Below are 19,652 nucleotides of genomic sequence, written 5' to 3' on the forward strand. Positions count from 1 at the left end.
CACACACACACACACACACACTTTGACCTCTCATTAATTACATTTTTAGCAAGGCTTTGCGCTTTTCATTCAGCTGTCACTTTATTTGTTTCCAACCATTTACATTTTTTTTAATGGTGTGCATCTTTACATTGTTTGCTCTATTTTGACTTTTGAACTTTTGTTCAAACCCCTTCACCGGTGAAATTCTCCTTTAAGAGCAGCCTTCTAAGGAAAAAGTGATTATGCTGTCATTTCATTTTCCATTCTCTGAATAAAACCAGGTCACAAAAAATGTGATTCATACACAATAATCAAGACAAGCAACAGAGAAACAAAATTGTTATAAGTTTATTTATTAATTGAGGGATAAGGGAGCTCATCTTAAAAAGTAAACATCCGTAAAAGCCCATTTATTAATGTATAACCCTAACTCTAAACTTTCTATGTAAACACCCACTGGGGGGTATGTACAGAACATGATAGACCTAAACATGTTTCTGTTTAAAGTGTGAAGACCACAGGCATCAGTAGACCCCCATGGAGATACGAGATCCATCATTAAAGTGTTGAATCACTAAAACTATGAATATGACATTATGAAGACTGTTACAAGACTTCTAGGATCTTTTAACCAATTCTCTCAATATAATCTGTGTAACTGCTATAACCCTGTAATAACCATGGTAACATTTAACTCAAACTAAAATGTTAAAGAGCCAGTGAACCCACTTTTTCAGCTGAAATTCGACGCGAGGTACGACCCATGGTATCTTTGTGATACTTCTCCAATACCAGATATGTAGCAGATATGTAGTTGTGCATTACATAACAAAAACACTCATGAAGAATTCTTGAACTTTATTCCGGCAGAGGGCTTAGATGGAAAGTCTCTGCTCGAGCCAGTAGAACAGATGTCGGCTAAATGTAACGTCGACCAAAACGCATGTGTTGCCCAGTTGCAAGATGACGGTCAACGGTCTGAAGTAACATTTTTGCCAAGAAGTGCCACATGCAATTGACATCCATTACTATGCCCACACACTAATCTTGGTTTTAGTTGACTGTGTGCATAATGTGAAACCAGTCACAGACTGTTTTCAAATAGTAAAGATGCTTTACAACCTTTTTTGCTGGGTCTGTCGTTCTGTTTATCGAGAAGCAGCAAGAACTAGATCCCACCAGACGTGTGGAGGAACTGAAAGGATTATCAGACACGCGGCGCCCCCCCCCCAAAAAAAGTTCTAAATACCTGTGTTTTGAAAGCTATTTTAATTATTTTACAAATTTAAACATTTGAAACATTTGAAAATTGATTTAGTTATGTTACTTCTACAGTTAAAGTACGACTGATGATTTGAATCATCGACTTTCAGGGGTTTTTTCGGGTTTATTTTTTCTCACGTCGCACCCCCCCTGCAGTACTCTGGCGCCCCCCAGGGGGGGCGCGCCCCACAGTTTGAAAACCACTGATCTACAGGCCACAAGTCTTGAGCTGGTATCTGCGAGTGATCTGGTCTTTTCAGTCGTTGATACCATCAACGATAGACGCAACGTTGAAACATGGAATGCGTGCTTCCGTGGGCTTTGCAATGCAGAGGAGCACATGTGAGGAGAAAGGCACAACCTGGTCATCTGCAGGACGGACCAAAGCGCTGGACATCAATTCAGTGATTGCCCACTTCGCTGCGTTTTATTTTCATGAATTGTGCTTGCATCGTTGTCAAACGCAACATTTAGTATCGTGCATTTTAATTATGCAGCATATTGTATCTCGTTTTTCTCTGGTAGTATAATTTGTTATTGTTTGGCGCTGCTACTGATGAGTGATATAGTGAGCAAGGTTGAATATGAACTCAGGGCTCCCTTAAAAAATAGGCTAAAGGTCTTAATGGGACTCATCTAGATACATAAAGGTTAAATAAAAATGTAATGCGCCATGCAATGTAACATTCTAATGAGAAGCTTAACCCTCACTCCGGCAAAATAATAAACCGGTGCTCAGACGGAGCTCCACATTTCCACACACAGCGTATTGTTATACTACAGGTGTCTGAGAAGGCCTCTCTCGTCCACCACAGCCAGGCAGAGATCCACAAACAGCTCGCTGCCATCGCCCCTTCATCGGGACGTCCATGAGTTTACTTTCAGGCTCCTCTGCATCATGAAAAGAACCTGACGCTGGTTCAGACCTGCGCTCGATTCAGAGTGGAGGAGCACTCGATTCAGAGTGGAGGAGCGCTCGAATCAGAGTGGAGGAGCGCTCGATTCAGAGTGGAGGAGCGCTCGAATCAGAATGGAACGCTCAGTGTTTTGGGGAGGCAAAAACATAGGATTATACGTTTTAGTAACCGTGACAGTAACCGATCATATAAGAAATAATACTGTGTTAAATCAACAAAATAAAAAACTGTTCACTGGCTCTTTAATCTACAATGTATAGAAAAAGACGAAAACAAATAACTTTGATGTACCGAGTTCATATTCAAGGAAAGCACTGGCCAAACAAACAACCCTAACTTGTACCATTCACAATCTCAGTAGAATGTAATACCAAAACTGGTTCTGGGATCAGATCTCCACTCTACTGGTCCGTCTCGTAGCCCAGGATGGGCCCCAGCCACCGCTCCACCTCGGCCACGCCCATACTCTTCCTCTCAGCATAATGCTCCACCTGGGGAGAGTATAAAGGGTTCCAGAGGTCACCTGAGGGAAGAGTTCCTGGCTGCAACATTTAGAGGCTTCTACTGCAAGAAAACAATTAAGAACAAACATGACAAAACATGGCTATTCAGGTCCCTCACCTCCAACACATACACATTGGGGATGTATTTATTCATTAATTGCCTTGTAAGACCGTCCTGATCTTGAAACTAGTATATTTACTTTAAACAAAGTGTCAATCAGGGGAGTTGTAATAGTTCACGAGTCGTCATTGGCTGGTCAGCATTTGATTGACCCAAGTGGGTGTGGCCTAAGGGGGTGCCTTGAATGTGCGTTCTTGGTGAAGGAGAGGGCTTGGGAGGAAGTGATATCGTTCTCAGGTACGTGGGTTTAGTGGAGAGAGGACAGTGAGGGACTTCTGTCTGATATCGGCTTTCATTGCATGATTTGGAGACTTTATTATTCATTATTAAGCCATTACTATTCTGACTCCGGGTCTGTTAACTGGTGAAGCTCATAGGAGGTACGAGAATGGGGATTGTGTCAGCCTAGGGGTGGCCTCACGTTAACAAAACTCCAGCCAATCGTATTTATTAATTGTTGGAAATTTGGACATTAACATTCCGACAAAAATTCCTCCACGGAGAAAAGCCTTCAGGGAAGATTTATTAATGTTATTTATTTGGTCGCTTTCGATTGGCACTGACATTGTTTTTGAAATGGTGCAGGCTGCCGGGCTGCGTTATATAACTGAACCCCCCCCCCCCCCCCCCCTTTTCATTTCTGGGCTCTGAGAAGTTAGTTTCAAAAGGCTTGTGGCCAGACAGACCTTCAGTGAGGAACTGAAATGTGAACAAAGCCTACATGCATCTCTTTTGACTCACCTGTTCCCTGGTGACTTTCCCAACGGCAAAGTACTGGGACTGAGGGTTCCAGAAGTAGAGGCCGGAGACGGAGGCCGCTGGCGTCATGGCCAGAGACTCAGTCAGGTCAATTCCTGAATGAACGCATGTTAAAGTACACTGAACATATGGAAACATCCATGAACACAGAGCATTCCATCATATGGATGGGTTTGTATATTCAACGTAAAATCAATTCCATAAGCACAGAATCATTAGTAAGTTTGTATAAATGTTGCCATGTCCCAACAAAATTCAAAAGAAGTGTACTTCCATTCCATTTTACCTACTTAAAATGAACCTTACTTTTATTCACTTTAAGCCCCTGGGTACAGTGGTGCTTCTCCGGTTTCAAGGATGATTTGACCATATTTGTAGCCATAATTATCTGCTTTGATAACCGGACATATTCTTCTTGGAGAATGAAGATAGGATTTGTGTCATTTTGGTTTGCTTAATGTTGTGGTAGATTAAGTTATTTCTTTATTTTACCCGATTTATGTCTGACAGACAGCAGACCAGAGAAAAAATAACCCTAAACATTTAAACACTAGTAGGCCTTCCAAGTGAAGGTGAATTTCCCGTTTTCAATAGATGGGGTTGAATCAGATGAAGAAAAGTAAGAAATCCCTTGTCCAGCCCCATCTTCAACTTGTGGGAATCAATTTTGTTTGTTCATCTTACAAACAAAATGGTTAGATTATAGATTTAATAAAAATACCATGCAAACATTTTCTGGGACAACTTTTGTTATTAGGGTTGATATTGAATGGGCTTAGAATTTTTTACCGAAAATAAATGGGAATCTAGTTTTGATGGCTAAATGATGCATTTGTCTAGAATCATTAATAGTTTGCCTGTGGTTATCAATATGATGTCATACATTTTGCTCTGTTTTGATCTTGGGCATTCCTAGTGGACGCTTATTATTGTAAAATGTGAGGGAACTCCACCTGTCCGGGTGAACGGATCCCTTTTTATTTGAGATTTTACATCCAAGCAGGCTGATAGGATTGTGACAAAATTGGGGCCTCTGTGTAAGAAGATTAGTTTGTTCAATGTTGATGCGGTCTAGGTTCAGAGGTGGCATTATTCCTGTGTAAAGGGGCCCCACGTCTCTGATTGGTGTCTCACCAGTCTGTTCCTGGATGTTTGCCAGGCTCCACATGGTCTTCTTCTCAGAGTGGTCGGGCTGGCTGGGGTAGCCGGCGGCGGGCCTGATTCCCTGGTAGCGGACCCGGTGGAGGTCCGCCGTGCTGAGCAGCTCCTCCTCTGGGCTGTAGCGCCACATGTCTTTGCGGACGCGGGCATGGAGCTCCTCTGCAAACGCCTAAGGGAGCGTGTTGGAGAAGCTCAGATCAGAGCAGGCCTAAATACTAGATCTATCGACGTGGTTCGATAGTGGTTCCTACCGGGTTTCAGTGTGCAAAATACTTTTGAGGGTAAAAATAATTAGCGAAATGTGATTTTCATAAAAAGGTTTGGGTGGAGTCCATTTCTCTCCTGGCTACATAGGCAAGCAGTTGTAATTGGATGGTACGGTCTCGATTGGATGAAGACCAAACCGATCTTAAAATCCCCAAAAAAGGAGCGTCTGACAAAGAACTTCTCAGATCCTTCAGAATCAGGGCCTTGCTAACGAGGAGAAGGAGACTTCTGGGCTAATTATCCTGTAATGTGCCACTTCCATTTTATTCTGTTTTTATATATTCATACACTATATTTTGCGAAGGCAGTATGGCATGGGGGAAGAATAAACTGATATACATCTCAGACTATCAGTCAGGCTGTACGTCTGACTTTACCTCAGCCAGCCGATCAGCCAGTGCTTTGACCATTATGCTGCTGTAGTCGTCTCCTTGTTCCACAAACTGCTTGCTCAGCTCCTCAGCTCCGAACACGCCCACAGCGAAGAGCCCAATGTAGTCGGCCAACCTGCTTTCTCTGGGAGCCACGAAGTCCGAGATGCAGAGGTAAGGCTCTGAGCTAGCGCTGTCTTTCTCTGCCTGCGAGCGACAAGGAGACGTGCCAAGACAAACGGATGAGTGGTTGGAATCCGGTCATGCACCACAGATTGGAAAGAATTAATAAATCCAGTAGAATACACGTTTTAAAGGTGACATAGTATACCACCAGGCGTGAGTGTGATTAGCCATTACAAGCCGTTACTTGTGATGTCACAAATCGAGCTCTTCTGACATCACTATCCTTGGGGATAAAGTGCAGGTGGTAGAGAGCTATAAATACTTGGGTGTGCACATGAACAATAAACTGGACTGGAAGCAACAAACAGGCTGTCTTCAAGAAGGGTCAGAGCAGACTCTACTTCTTGCGGAAGCTTAGGTCTTTTAATATGCGTAGCAAATTGTTATGTATGTTTTATCAGTCTGCTGTGGCAAGTGCCATTTTCTTTGCAGCCATCAGTTGGGGCAGCGGCATCAGGGCTTGTGACTCTAAAAGGCTGATGAGGAGGGCTGGCTATGTGCTGGGGACTGCTGTAGTGTCCCTGGAGGTGGTGATGGAGAGAAGGATGGTACAGAAATTGTAGAGTATTATGGACGATAACACGCATCCCTTGCACAATCTAGTGAGTAAACAAAATAGTATTTTTAGTGGGAGGCTACGACAGCTAAGCTGCAGAAAGGACGGATTTAAGAATACTTTTTTACCTACTGCAATTGCACTTTATAATAACTCCCCTTTTTACAAAAGAATATTCATTTAAACTTCAGCTTGCGCTGCTTATATATAATTATATATGCTTATATATATGTTTTTTTTTTTTTTTGCACCCGTTTATTCCACACCTGTTTATTTGCACACCTGTATATTTGCACACATTTTGTACTGTTATCTCTGAGTAACAGCTATTTCTACTTCTACTTATGCACATGGACCATCCATTCCACTTTTTCTATCCTAAGCTAGGTATTGTGGGTGCATGGTTTTGTTTAGGTGGGATATGTATGTATTCATGTGTTGTGTTGTGTAGTGTATGTATGCTGGCTGCTGGAACACCTATATTTCTCTGCTGAGATGAATAAAGTATATCTTATCTTATCACAAGTGGGCGTGTCCAACTAGATATGTGCTGGATAGATCAGTCTACCAGCCTGGACTGTAGCAAATGTTGCTCATCTATCTGTCATAATTCTAGGTGGACACGCCCAATTGTGATGTCGGAAGAGGCCGATTTTCAAAACGGCTTGTAACTGCTAATCACTCTCAAACCTGATGGTATAATATGTCACCTTAAAATATGTTATTTTAAGCCGTGCAGGCGTACCTGCTGTCGTAATCCGTGGAACTTTGCGATGGGCTCTGTGTTGCATTGTGGCGTGGCATCTTCTGAGTAGACATGGATGTCATCCCCGACGCTTTGAGCTGGCCAGAAGCCCACCAGACCCTTACCACAGAGTCCTCGGCTGTCAATCAGACGGTTGAGGAGCCCCTGGGCTTCGTCAAACACCCGCCTGGCCTCTGCGCCTGCAGGTCAGTGGTCTGTTTTACTGGAGCCCATACGGACATTCTTCATGTAGGAGTCAATCCATGGCACAATGAAGTAAACGCCAATATGTGTGGCATCATAAGGGTTCAATGAGTACTACGTTCCCTCCAGCTAGCTGCTGGACAGGAGCAGCCAGACAGATGCTCTGAGGTAAAGGATTGGTGTGAAGGAAGACAGCATGCTTGACTGATCGTTAAATGTTTATGATTATCAAATAGCCATTTGATTTCAAGTTTATCTTCTTTTTGTGTTGTGTATGTAAATAAATGGACTTTGACCATTTTCCTCAAAACCCTTGTTTTACATTTTTCTAGTCAGCCACACTACAAAGTTTGCTACGAGCAGAGGGTTGCCTACCATCAGGAGAGCCTCATACCTACGGTCTTGTCCTTGAATATTTTGGGGTACCCTCTGTTGGGGTACTTGCCCCTGAGCTGCCAGACGTCGAAGAAGGGTTTCCAGTCGATGAAGTCAATGAGGTTGCGCAGGTTGTAGGAGTCAAACACACGGGTTCCCAAAAACTGAGGCCGCACTGAAAGATGGGAGGTGAACTGTATTTTACTATCTGTGAGAATAGCATGCCAAATTCTACTAATAGACTCAATGCTTCATTGTTCAACAAATCTACTTTAACATGGACGTGATGCACTGTTGGAACGAGACACTGGTTTATTAAAGCCCTCAACCTATTCCTCCTCACCTGCTTGTGGTTGTGCGGACCAGTCGATGTGGAGGCCCTGGTCTCTGGCCTGGGACAGGGAGAGGTAGCGCCGCTCCTGAGAGAGGACCATGATCATTCATCATTTTTCATCCTCACAGCAAATTCATACTAGTTACCTTGGAACACATCGACCACATACACACCCACCCAATCAGACTCCTTCCTTCAACCTGTCCGCCTATTTCTGAAGTGATGGCATGAGTCACTGTTGTTAAACTGATATTACATATCGTTTAATATAGGCAGATTACACACTTACAGACCCCCGCTATAAGCAACCAGATTGGGTGATACAAACATGTAGCAAAAGAAGGAGAACCCAAATCTGAGCGGGTTTGCTGTCGGTGTCATGAGCCGGCCCACCACACCGCTTCCGCCTCCTTCTGTCCATGCAGTTCTAGGCTAACAGTCAGTGGTGGGCCGTGCCATGATGACAATCTAGCAGCCTCACTGGCCGAGTCTGATGGACTCTGGCGACGTACTATCATCGGGGAGAAAGTGGGATTTTTTTCTAACCAATTATATCACAGCAACAGTAGTTATCAGTGTTCTAGACATAGGATCTGTCATTGTCCAATCAGATTAGTCAGATTCAAGTCGTGTTTCAGATGTTCCCGCCTCTCTGGGGCAATTTCAATCGCATGTAAAATCGCCCCAGGGGTTTCTCATTGACTCTCATGTCAAATATATTTTTTTAGAAAAACAGAGCGGACAATGCAATCTCTAAGGTTTCCGGGAGGGCTCGCCCCAGCGTGCTTGCGACATACGTAACTGAGAAAAAAGAGGGAGGGGGCATCTTCGATCAAGTCACGTAGGTACTTTCAAGATTGCGACTGTACCGTGCAATTCCTTTGTGTCTTTGAAAGAAGTTGCATTTAGTCGGCGATCAAATTCAGCCAAATTGGGATTAAATCAAACAATTTCATAAATGAACAGGCTTCTACAAAGGGGGGGGATGTCATACACCAGAGGTTTTACAAAAAGCTTTCTCACAGGCTGTTGCATATTGAGTCAATATTTGACTTAATATGCTGCACCTGTCTTTATGTTGTTGTGGGAGGCACATAATTAAAGCAGAGTTAGACAGCGCACTGTTCAGTCCAGACTTCTGCGATCTAGGCAGCCAATACCAAAAATTACTAAATTGAAACTAGATTTAGTTGTCGCAACTAAATCATACAACATTAGGCAAGGTAAGGCAAGGCAACTTGATACAACAAATTGATACTGTTTTGTCTAATGCACCAATTGAATGGGTCACCTTAATCATTATCATAAAAATGGCCCCACCTGAGATTTTTTCAGGAGCCGCCACTGTTTTGATCAATAAAAGCTGCTGATGGAAGCCGTAGACTCCATTTTTTATTTGTCACAAGGTCTCATAATGACGAATACTGGCACAGTAGGTTTGCATACAATTAAAACGGTATAAGCTTGCTGGCCTTGCGGTTAAAACCAGAAACGCCTAACCTGAGATGTATTACACTTAAATCATAGCTCTTAAAGCTTAGAGTACATTTGAGTCAAGTTTCTCACCTTCAACGAATCATAGTGCTCATGTCTGAGCTCCTCGTACTCCTCTGTAAGCTCCTCAAAGAACTCCTCCCGTGCCGCGTCTTCAAGGAGCTGGGAGCACTGGGGCAGAGGAGTTAGACGTTAAGTCTCACCGGGACGATTCTACAACACAGTACACAGTCCACGCACACTCCTATCAATCAAAGGACACGCACAATGCCCATTTGACACCATTTGAATAATGCAGCCTCAATATTTAATATGTACACACAGAAAACCTCACATGGAACAATGGATTACGGAGAAAGAATGAATGCATTGAATCTTTAAAATACCTGGAGCCGTCTAAGTTCACACATAAAACACTTACCACTACAACACTTCTAGAGGCATCCAAGACGTGGACCACCGGAGACTTGTAGCGCGGTGCGATCTTCACCGCTGTGTGAATTCTTAGGAACACAAAGCATCCACATCACGGTATAAATCGATTACGTTGATTTCATTGTTCTTTTCTACGATGCATTCTGCCATACATAATCCAACACAACCGCTCTACTTAACTCATCAACACAGAGGGCCGGGAAGGGCCTAGCGTAAGGGTGTTGAGAGATTGATCGACAATATATTCTTCATCACATAATTAAATTTTTTACTGCTCTGAAATTGTTTATTGAGCTCTAAAATAGTTTAGAGCTCTGAAACGCTTAATTCAAGTAGCAATGTGTTAGATTAAGCCCTTTCCAGGTAGTAGGCGGGAGGCTTTTGTGTTCTGTCCACTTTAACTGGCGGTGCAACTGTGTGACTCAAACTGCCTCAAAGAGAGGGGGTGTCAATAGTTAGACATAGTTAGACATTTTTTGCTGTAGAATATATATGTTATAAGATGTGCATTGACTACAGATATAATGAGTCAATTTGAAGCAGGAAACGCTGGAACGTTAGACATTGCTACTGTATATAGTTTAATATTATTAAAAGTATTGAGGAGTTATTTAATCACAGGTATTGGCATTTGGGTAACACTCATTCCTTTTCACTGTTTTTTACTAGACTTGTTGTTTATTGCATGTTGTTTACATGCAGGGTCCGATTGTGTTCTCCATTAAATCAAACCGCATCAGTTCATCTGGACCCCCTCTCACAGGTGGTCCAGGACGGCTTGGTTTGGTCAGTACCCCAGTTTGATTTCTGCATTCACAAGCACCAACCGTAAGGGATCCCGTAAGGTTGTGAATGGGCCTTTTACACCTTGTTCACGCCTTGTGCCCACTACCTCCATCCGTTGACTGATCCCCATTGACTTTGAATGGGGACGGACGCGCAATGCATTGTGGATCCGTCATCTGAAGGCTCCGTCAAAAAGTTGAAAAATGTTCAACTTTTTCGGCAGCGACGGATCCGTCATCCAATCAGATCACGTATGCAAATTTAAGCACTGTGACACTACTCAGGCTCTGACGACCCTGGAAACCTCCCCCATCCGTCAGCCACGCCTTCCCAGTCCTTTGAATGACGGTGCAGTGGGCATGACGCCTCGTGCCCACTGCCTCCGTCCGTTGACTGATCCCCATTGACTTTGAATGGGGCCGGACGCGCAATGCATTGTGGATCCGTCCGCTGAAGGCTCCGTCAAAAAGTTGAACATTTTTCAACTTTTTCGGCAGCGACGGATCCGTCATCCAATCAGATCACGTATGCAAATGTAAGCACTGTGACACTACTCGGGCTCTGACGACTCTGGGAAGCTCCCCCATCCGTCAGCCACGCCTTCCCAGTCCTTTGACTGATGGTGCATTGGGCGTGAGGCGTCACACTACCTCCGTCCGTCGACGGATTTCATTGACTTTGCATGGGGCGCTCGCGAAATGCATTGTGGGTCCGTCCGTTCTGTCGGCTCCGTGGCCTGACGCCTTGTTCACCCTACATGCCCACTGCACTGGCAGTCAACGGACGTGGGAAGGCGTGGCTGACGGATGGGGGAGTAGTCTTTGCAGAGGCATCCGTCAGCCAATCAAATCGCTTCGCCGGGTTCTTCCCGCTTCTTCCTGCTTGTTGCGATGCAAGATGACCCGCTTTCCCGCTTTCCAGTATCGTCAGAGCCCGAGTCGCGTCACAGCGCTTAAATTACGCGATCTGATTGGATGACGGATCCGTCGCTGCCGAAAAAGTTGAAAATTTTTCAACTTTTTGACGGCGTCGAAGGCTCCAACGGAACGGACGGATCCACAATGCATTGCGCGTCCATCCCCATTCAAAGTCAATGGGGATCAGTCAACGGACGGAGGTAGTGGGCACGAGGCGTCACACTACATGTGTCCGTCGACGGATCTTATTGACTTTGCATGGGGCGTCTCTCAAAATGCATTGTGGGTCAGTTTGTTCTGTCGGCCTCGTGGCCTGAGTGAAAAAGTTGAGAAAATGTTAAACTTTTCAGGCAGCGACAGAACCATCGGCCAATCAGACTGCGTTATGCAAATATACACAAGGACACTGTCCAATGAAATCGCCTTTGTAATACAACCCGGAAAAACACATGGATACGTCAAAAAGCCCCCATCCGTCAACGGACGCATTGTAGTGTGAACAAGGCATGAGAGCCCTTGGCCATGTACGTTCATATAATTGACACAGGTCCGTTCGTGTAGCAAAATCCATATGCTTAATCGGATCTAGCTGTCCCATTTAAACGCATCTATCTACGAGTCAATTGCGTACCTTGTACTTGACTGTGGGGAGGACCTACTAACCAGTGTAGTATTATTATTAAGTATTATACTATTTGGGATATTTAAATTCAACAATGTGATGTTACCAAACATGCATAGATAGATAGATAAATACTTTAATGGGTGATGCAAGGGTTCTATTGCCTCAACCTGCGAGTGTAAGAAGCTTTTTTGCTTTCAATAATAATTATTCAATGCACTTATAAAGAGAGCTGGCTCCTGGACCCAAAAGCTGGCTCCTAGACCACAGAGCTGGCTCCCAGAAACCAGAGCTGCCTCCCAGACCCCAGCGATGAGCACTGTGTGATCTTTAGTGACCACAGTTTATCGTCTCGTCTGTAAGACCAACGTTAATATGATCAGCTTCAATCCCCAAGTGTCATGTAAACGCACTGAGTTTGTTGTTGCTAGTGACATAAAGAGGTTAACCGGAGGCTCTATTACACTAGTTGAAATGGGCACAGCGCCACCTATCGTACCGGGGTACGAAATGCTTCAAACCAATGAATCAATTTTCTCACCGCCATGTATACTCGGACAATTGCAGTTGTCCGATTGAGGAGCATAGTCGAACTATGGCTTTAATCTGATTAAACTTTGCATTTAAACGTACTGAATGATGACCTAATAAACAGTTCAGCTAAATATAAAGGTGGTCATCAGGTAGATATTAGGGCACCATTGATGTTGTCAGGTCATGTCTCACTTTGAGGTGGTGGCTCCTCCGATGAGCAGCGGTATCTTCAGCCCCAGCCTCTCCATCTCCTTGGCCACATGGATCATCTCGTCCAGAGACGGGGTGATGAGCCCCGAGAGACCAACGAAATCTAAAAAACAAACCAGAACTTATTAAACTAGTGCTTGGAAAAAGAACAGCCTTGGATAACCTACAAAAACATCATGGACGAACACAGCCTCATCATCCGTTTAAAAGGCATTGGTATACATTGTCTACCTAGAGATAGCTCCCTTCAGCTCTCCGGTGTAAAGGGGTATATATAAAAGGCTAATCCGCATCCAAAAGGAACTCAACACTGAAATCAGTGGGTCTTAAGTGTAAGGATAAGTAGGCATCCATCAACCAGATCGAGTTACTCATCCCCTGGTCTGAACCATGTGGATTAGCCGAATTCCCTCCACAGTCCTTCATCCTATGTTTTGTTCCGTTTGTTTGATGTTTCTATGTATGGCGATGTTGGGCAAGGCTGAACGGATACAGCTGAGAAGATGTTAGGTTACAGATGGTTAAGTTTAGGTATTAGGTTAGAGATGTTCAAGTTAGGTATTGGGTTAGGGATGGTTAGTTTAGGTAGTAGGTTAGAGATGGTTAAGTTAGGTATTGGGTTAGGGATGGTTAGTTTAGGTAGTAGGTTAGAGATGGTTAGTTTAGGTATAAGGTTAGAGATGGTTAGTTTAGGTATTGGGTTAGGGATGGTTAGTTTAGGTATTGGGTTAGGGATGGTTAGTTTAGGTATTAAGTTACAGATGGTTAGTTTAGGTATTAGGATAGAGATGGTTAGTTTAGGTATTGGGTTAGGGATGGTTAGTTTAGGTATACGGGTAGAGATGATTAAGTTAGGTATTGGGTTAGGGATGGTTAGTTTAGGTAGTAGGTTAGAGATGGTTAGTTTAGGTATTGGGTTAGGAATGGTTAGTTTAGGTATTAGGTTCGAGATGGTTAGTTTAGGTATTGGGTTATGGATGGTTAGTTTAGGTATTAGGTTAGAGATGGTTAGTTTAGGTATTGGGTTAGAGATGGTTGGTTTAGGTATTGGGTTAGGGATGGTTAGTTTAGGTATTAGGTTACAGATGGTTAGTTTAGGTATTAGGTTAGAGATGGTTAGTTTAGGTATTGGGTTAGGGATGGTTAGTTTAGGTATACGGGTAGAGATGGTTAAGTTAGGTATTGGGTTAGGGATGGTTAGGTTAGGTATTAGGGTAGAGATGGTTAGTTTAGGTATTAGGTTAGAGATGGTTAAGTGTATTATTAGATTAGAATTGACTTGGCTCAGGTGGAGCATATCCAAGTATGTGAGCGCTGTTTAGCCCTCCCCTCCTTGGAAGATGGGGAACACATACCCACCACCAACCCCACAGTGGTCCCTGTTACGGGGAGACGCGTCCTACCTGCTTTACGCTCAAGGGCCTCTCTGAGGATCTTATCGCAGGAAACCATCACGCCCAGATCGATCACTCTGAGGAACGTAAGAAAGAAGAAAAAAAATACATTAGTATTGTGCTAACTTTTCGCTTAAACACACAAACACACACACCTTAATAGTTTGAATTTTAAAAGCTATCACGTTTAACATTGAAATATTATACTTTGAAAACAAAGTATCTGAATCAAATATTTGTTGGATTTCACGTCTATAAATTCCAATACGACATTTCGAGAGCCAAATTTAAAATATTTTGTTTTCAATGTTCACAAATTCAGACGCCCGAATTCAAGTTGCAGATATTCTAAATAAAAGATTCAGTACTCATGTGGTAAAGGTGGATAAGAAATGTCGGGATTCCACTTGAAGTATCCTAAGGCCTAAAAAAATGTTTTGTTTGGTTCCGGTTTCCGACCGACCCTGTACATTTTTTATTTTTTTTATGCAAACTATAATTACGTTTTGGTACAGCACCTCTTCATTCTGTACAAGGATGAGCGAATTTTCTCGTTTTTAAAGGAAAACAACCTACCTATCATTCGCTGCCGCTGGAAAAAAAAAAATTAAAAAAAAAAAAAAATTCCCTACCTACCCTTGACCTCAACTGACAACCAACAGGAACCAAACTTTTTTTTTTTTTTAGGCCTAACTACCCTGAATGGGCTTAACAATGGAGACTTGGGTCAAACAAACAAGAGGCCAGCCTGGAGGAGTGCAGGCGGTCATGTGATCAAATGGTTTTCCAACCTCACCACTAGTTGTTGGATCCACACAAAGATAGCATTGGTCAGAACATGTATTGTGTTTTAGTTGTAGTATTTGCATTTGGTATCGGCCTGCACATCTCTGAAAGCTTTTACGTCAGAGTTGGCTACATCTCAGTGCTAGGCTACTCTATGCTACTGCCAATAAATAGCACCAGATACTTTTGTCTTAGCCCTAGCAATTAAAAGTTATTATCCCCAATTGTATCAAATGTCTAATTTTAAGTTATTACCACAGCCAACACCATTTCATGGCTAAGGTTTGGTGTACGGGATCATTTACCAATAAAGCTACAAACACTGAATATTTGTAAACAAAAATCAAAGCCAAACCAAACTAATTTAATATAAAACACAACATAGGAGGGTCCCTCTTTACATTATGACTACCATTATAACAAATAAGTAGTTGGCGGGAAACCGCCTTAATCTCATGATGGATGGACCACGTTCAGATGGACCAGCCGGCGGTTTGATTCACTTTGACACTCCCATTATCTGATCCAAATTTTGACCACTTTAATTGGAATATGGAAGAGTATGGAATATCGTATTTTGAATATCTGCGAAAGATTAAAAGAAAATTGAAATTGGGTTTTGAAAATGGTACAACTTGAAATAGCCTAATGGAATTTAAAGAGGAATTCAAAACTAGTAAATAACGATACCCTTGTTTAAAAGTTGTATTAAAATATTGAAGTGTTATGAATTCAAAGGTAAAAATTCTAATAATTATCTGAGTGATCTGCTTTCACTAACTAAATACATTACTTACACACACACACACACACACACACACACACACACACACACACACACACACACACACACACACACACACACACACACACACACACACACACACACACACACACACACACACACTACCTGAAGTTGTTGCATCCCAGCACCACCCCTACAATGTTCTTGCCGATGTCGTGGACATCACCCTTCACGGTTGCGATGACGATAGTGCCCTGGTATGGATCCTGAAGATATCGGGACGGACGTCCAACGAAATGAATGGAATGAGACGACAAAACTATGATAACCATAATCCTGAGTATAATTTAGTAGAGCTTATTAAGGCTGACCCCTCATTAGCAGTGTTTCCACCAAAGGAACTCCCCCAGGATCTAGGGGAAAGTCTTACTAACTACTAAATTACTGATACCAAAGTGCGTTTCCACCGCAAGAACCCTAATCATCACCCTGTAAAATTGGCTGATTCATTAATTCCCTCACTCTCAACCTCCAGCCGGTGTCTGGTGAACGTTCTGGCGCAGATTGGCTGCCGTGCATCACCCCATTGGGTGCTACACACTGGTGGGGGTTAATGAGGTCCCCCCCTTCACTGTAAAGCGCTTTGGGGACTTGAAAAGCGCTATATCAAATCAATGATTATTATTATGATTAAGAACCCGGGTCTAAATTAAGATCCGGGGACATTATTATACCATAATATTGGTCTAGTACTCAAAGCATTTTATTACAGCCATTTCAACATCTGCAGCTGCCAACAGTTTTTTTTACACTTGGACAAGTAACATATCCCAAAGTCCTCTAATTGCATGCAGTGGGTCGTGTAAAGTGACTAGCATGCTTCCAAGTGGCATGGACCAAGACCTGGGTCGCGGGCCACAGGATTACAGAGATACACGTGAGCCCCTGGAACTCACCGTCTCCTCCATTGTCCCTGAAGACGCCATCTTCTCTTGGCGTTCCTTCTCCATCAAGGGGATGAGGTAGCTCACAGCCTTCTTCATCACACGAGCTGACTTAATCACCTACAGAAATGAAAAACAACATGGAGGAAAATAACAGATGCTGATAAGATGCCAACCGTAAAATTTGTGATAAACAATCAACTTAATATGAAACAATGTACTGCAGTTCTACAACCAATCAGAAAGATGTATCAGCTATCTATCTGAGGAATGTGCAAAAACCTTTAAACCATCGAGACATCAGCACACACAGCCTAGAAATCACGCTTTGTAAAAACAAGGAACTCTGAAATTGAATGTCAAATAACATTTAAATGGATAGCTTTAACATGACTTAGTGGTTTGATCAAAGATAATAGTTGATATATTATTTTGCAATATATATTGCTAATAGTTATTTTAGTAGGACAGCTCATTTGTGAATCAACCAACATGGTCTCACAGGAATCCGTGAAATGACTACGGTCGGACGCTTAACTCGAAATCCGTGGCCACATCACGGAAACACGCCGTGTGTGAGCCACGGAATAACAGTGTCATTTACTTGCATTGGAGCAAATTCCGTGGCCACATCACTGACAATTGAAGTGATTCCGTCAGACCACCACGGATTTTGAGTTAAGCCCCCGCTGTGGTCAAATGGGGCACACACACAGATTGAAACGGGAGCACACACACAGATTGAAACGGGAATCTGTGTGTGCCACGGAATATCATTGTCATTTACTTGCATTGGAGCAACTTCCGTGGACACAACAAGGACAATTTAAGTGTTTCAGTGAGACCACCCCAGGTTTTCGAGTTAAGCCCCCGTGGTCGACTCGCTCGTTGAAAAGGGGATCCGTGTGTGAGCCACGGAACATCAGCGTCATTAACTTGCATTGGAGCGAATTCCGTGGACACATCACGGAAATCGGCGTGTTTCCGTGATGTGTCCACGGATTTCGAGTTATTCGTCCGTAGTCATTTCACGGATTCCTGTGAGACCAGGTTGGAATCAACACTTAAACTGCTGTCGCCTGAACCTCCAACCCCTCCAGGGTCTTTGGTATTGTTTGAATGAAGATCACTGCTATGACCCAAGCATCATCAGAACAATGTGAACAACCTGGGCTTATCTAGAAGATTCCTCTGCGACTCATCTCATAAAACCTGTAGCTGTATCTATGGAATATAGATTTTAAGTTCTGAAAAGGCTCTGGTAGCAAGGAACTAGATAGGGAAGTTAACGTGCAGAGAACGTGTGAATATTCAGGTACTTCTACACACACTTCATTCGGGTTTTGCTTACAATCATTCCTTTTAAGGCACTACTCCTGAAAATGCTTGCTTAAATCATAGAGTGTTACTGCACCAAACAGGAAAAAAAATGTCACTTTTCACTCGTTATAAAGACAAAAAACAGTATATAATGCCTGCCTGTAATATGGAAATGCTCGGAAGGGTAATAATCCTCACTTTACAGAAGCAAATACAAACTTACCAATACAGGTAAAACACATACACACACAAACCTGTCAAGTCCGCAGTCTTCCCCATGACTGTGAATCCTCCTGAACTAGACTGAGAGACCATTAAAGAGGACTCAGGAAACCTTTGCCGGTATTTTGAGGTAATTAGCTGGTTTGAGTGTGACACCTTGAGTCTACAATATTGCACTTTTCACAATATACACATATTCTGAGATACAGAATTTTTGGGTTTTCATCAAGATTAATACAAATAAAGACTTGAAATATTTCACTTTTGGTGGAAGGAATCTATGCAATATATGAGTATGACTTTTTAAATTTAAGTATTGAAATTCGTTAACTGGGCAATATTTTACCTGTGGGAGGAACATCTTCCCACTGCCGAACAGGTCCCCCACGACCTTCATGCCATCCATCAACGGCCCCTCAATGACGTGAAGCGGACGTGTGTACCGGAGCACTTGGGCCAAGCACTTCTCTGTGTCCTCCACCACATACTTCTCTATGCCCTACATGCATAGAGGAACACACAACAGAGGCATGGTAAAGATACAGAGGAACACACAACAGAGACGTGGTGAAGTGACAGAGGAACACACAACAGAGAGACGTGGTGAAGAGACAGAGGAACACACAACAGAGAGACATGGTGAAGAGACAGAGGAACACACAACAGAGAGATGTGGTGAAGAGACAGAGGAACACACAACAGAGAGACGTGGTGAAGATACAGAGGAACACACAACAGAGGCATGGGGAAGATACAGAGGAACATACAACAGAGGCATGGGGAAGATACAGAGGAACACACAACAGAGAGACGTGGTGAAGAGACAGAGGAACACACAACAGAGAGACGTGGTGAAGAGACAGAGGAACACACAACAGAGAGACGTGGTGAAGAGACAGGAACACACAACAGAGAGACGTGGTGAAGAGACAGAGGAACACACAACAGAGAGACGTGGTGAAGAGACAGAGGAACACACAACAGAGAGACGTGCTGAAGAGACACAGGAACACACAACAGAGAGACGTGGTGAAGATACAGAGGAACACACAACAGAGAGACGTGCTGAAGGATGGGGGAAAACCATTCAGGTGTGTTTCACAATCCTGCTTGGTGTCCTGACGATACATCCTGCTACATGTATCCGCAGGTCAGGACACAAAGTCAAGGTAATCTAAAGCCCAAATAGCACTCCTACGTTGCGTGAGTATGCAAAGCCCCCCGCCACTACTCTGTCAGTTGATGACCTACGCAAGGGGGTCCACAGATGTTCAGCAGAACATCTCAAGGAATTTGAAAGATCTTTATCACATGGATATATTGGAGCAGACTCAGCCTTTCTGGATTACTCGTGTTTGGAAACACAATACTGCCCCCTGGTGTCCATGTGATTGAGACGGGGAAATGGAAACGCAGACGCAAAGATCGGCCTCATTTCCTCACCTCGAGTCCTGAAGCCCAACTTGTTGAACGTGGGGCCAGGAGAAACAGATAATAAC

At 43.3% G+C, this 19,652-nt stretch overlaps 1 protein-coding gene across 1 annotated transcript in view; it reads right to left on the reverse strand.

Moving 5' to 3' along the window:
* Positions 1-304: 304 nt before the first annotated feature.
* The window catches only part of mtr (5-methyltetrahydrofolate-homocysteine methyltransferase), a 42,226-nt gene continuing 22,878 nt past the window's right edge, over positions 305-19,652 (reverse strand). The window contains exons 20-33 of the mRNA XM_030340406.1: positions 18,500-18,652; positions 16,624-16,731; positions 15,833-15,933; positions 14,146-14,213; positions 12,725-12,845; positions 9,660-9,741; positions 9,311-9,409; positions 7,754-7,829; positions 7,430-7,585; positions 6,832-7,031; positions 5,351-5,551; positions 4,680-4,875; positions 3,528-3,640; positions 305-2,653 (exon numbers count right to left, since the gene is read on the reverse strand). Coding sequence (XP_030196266.1) covers positions 2,564-2,653; positions 3,528-3,640; positions 4,680-4,875; positions 5,351-5,551; positions 6,832-7,031; positions 7,430-7,585; positions 7,754-7,829; positions 9,311-9,409; positions 9,660-9,741; positions 12,725-12,845; positions 14,146-14,213; positions 15,833-15,933; positions 16,624-16,731; positions 18,500-18,652 — 1,764 coding nt within the window. The 3' untranslated portion in view covers positions 305-2,563. The remainder of the gene's footprint in view (positions 2,654-3,527; positions 3,641-4,679; positions 4,876-5,350; positions 5,552-6,831; positions 7,032-7,429; positions 7,586-7,753; positions 7,830-9,310; positions 9,410-9,659; positions 9,742-12,724; positions 12,846-14,145; positions 14,214-15,832; positions 15,934-16,623; positions 16,732-18,499; positions 18,653-19,652) is intronic.

This window comes from Gadus morhua, chromosome 18, assembly GCF_902167405.1.
Source record: "Gadus morhua chromosome 18, gadMor3.0, whole genome shotgun sequence".
NCBI lineage: Eukaryota > Metazoa > Chordata > Actinopteri > Gadiformes > Gadidae > Gadus > Gadus morhua.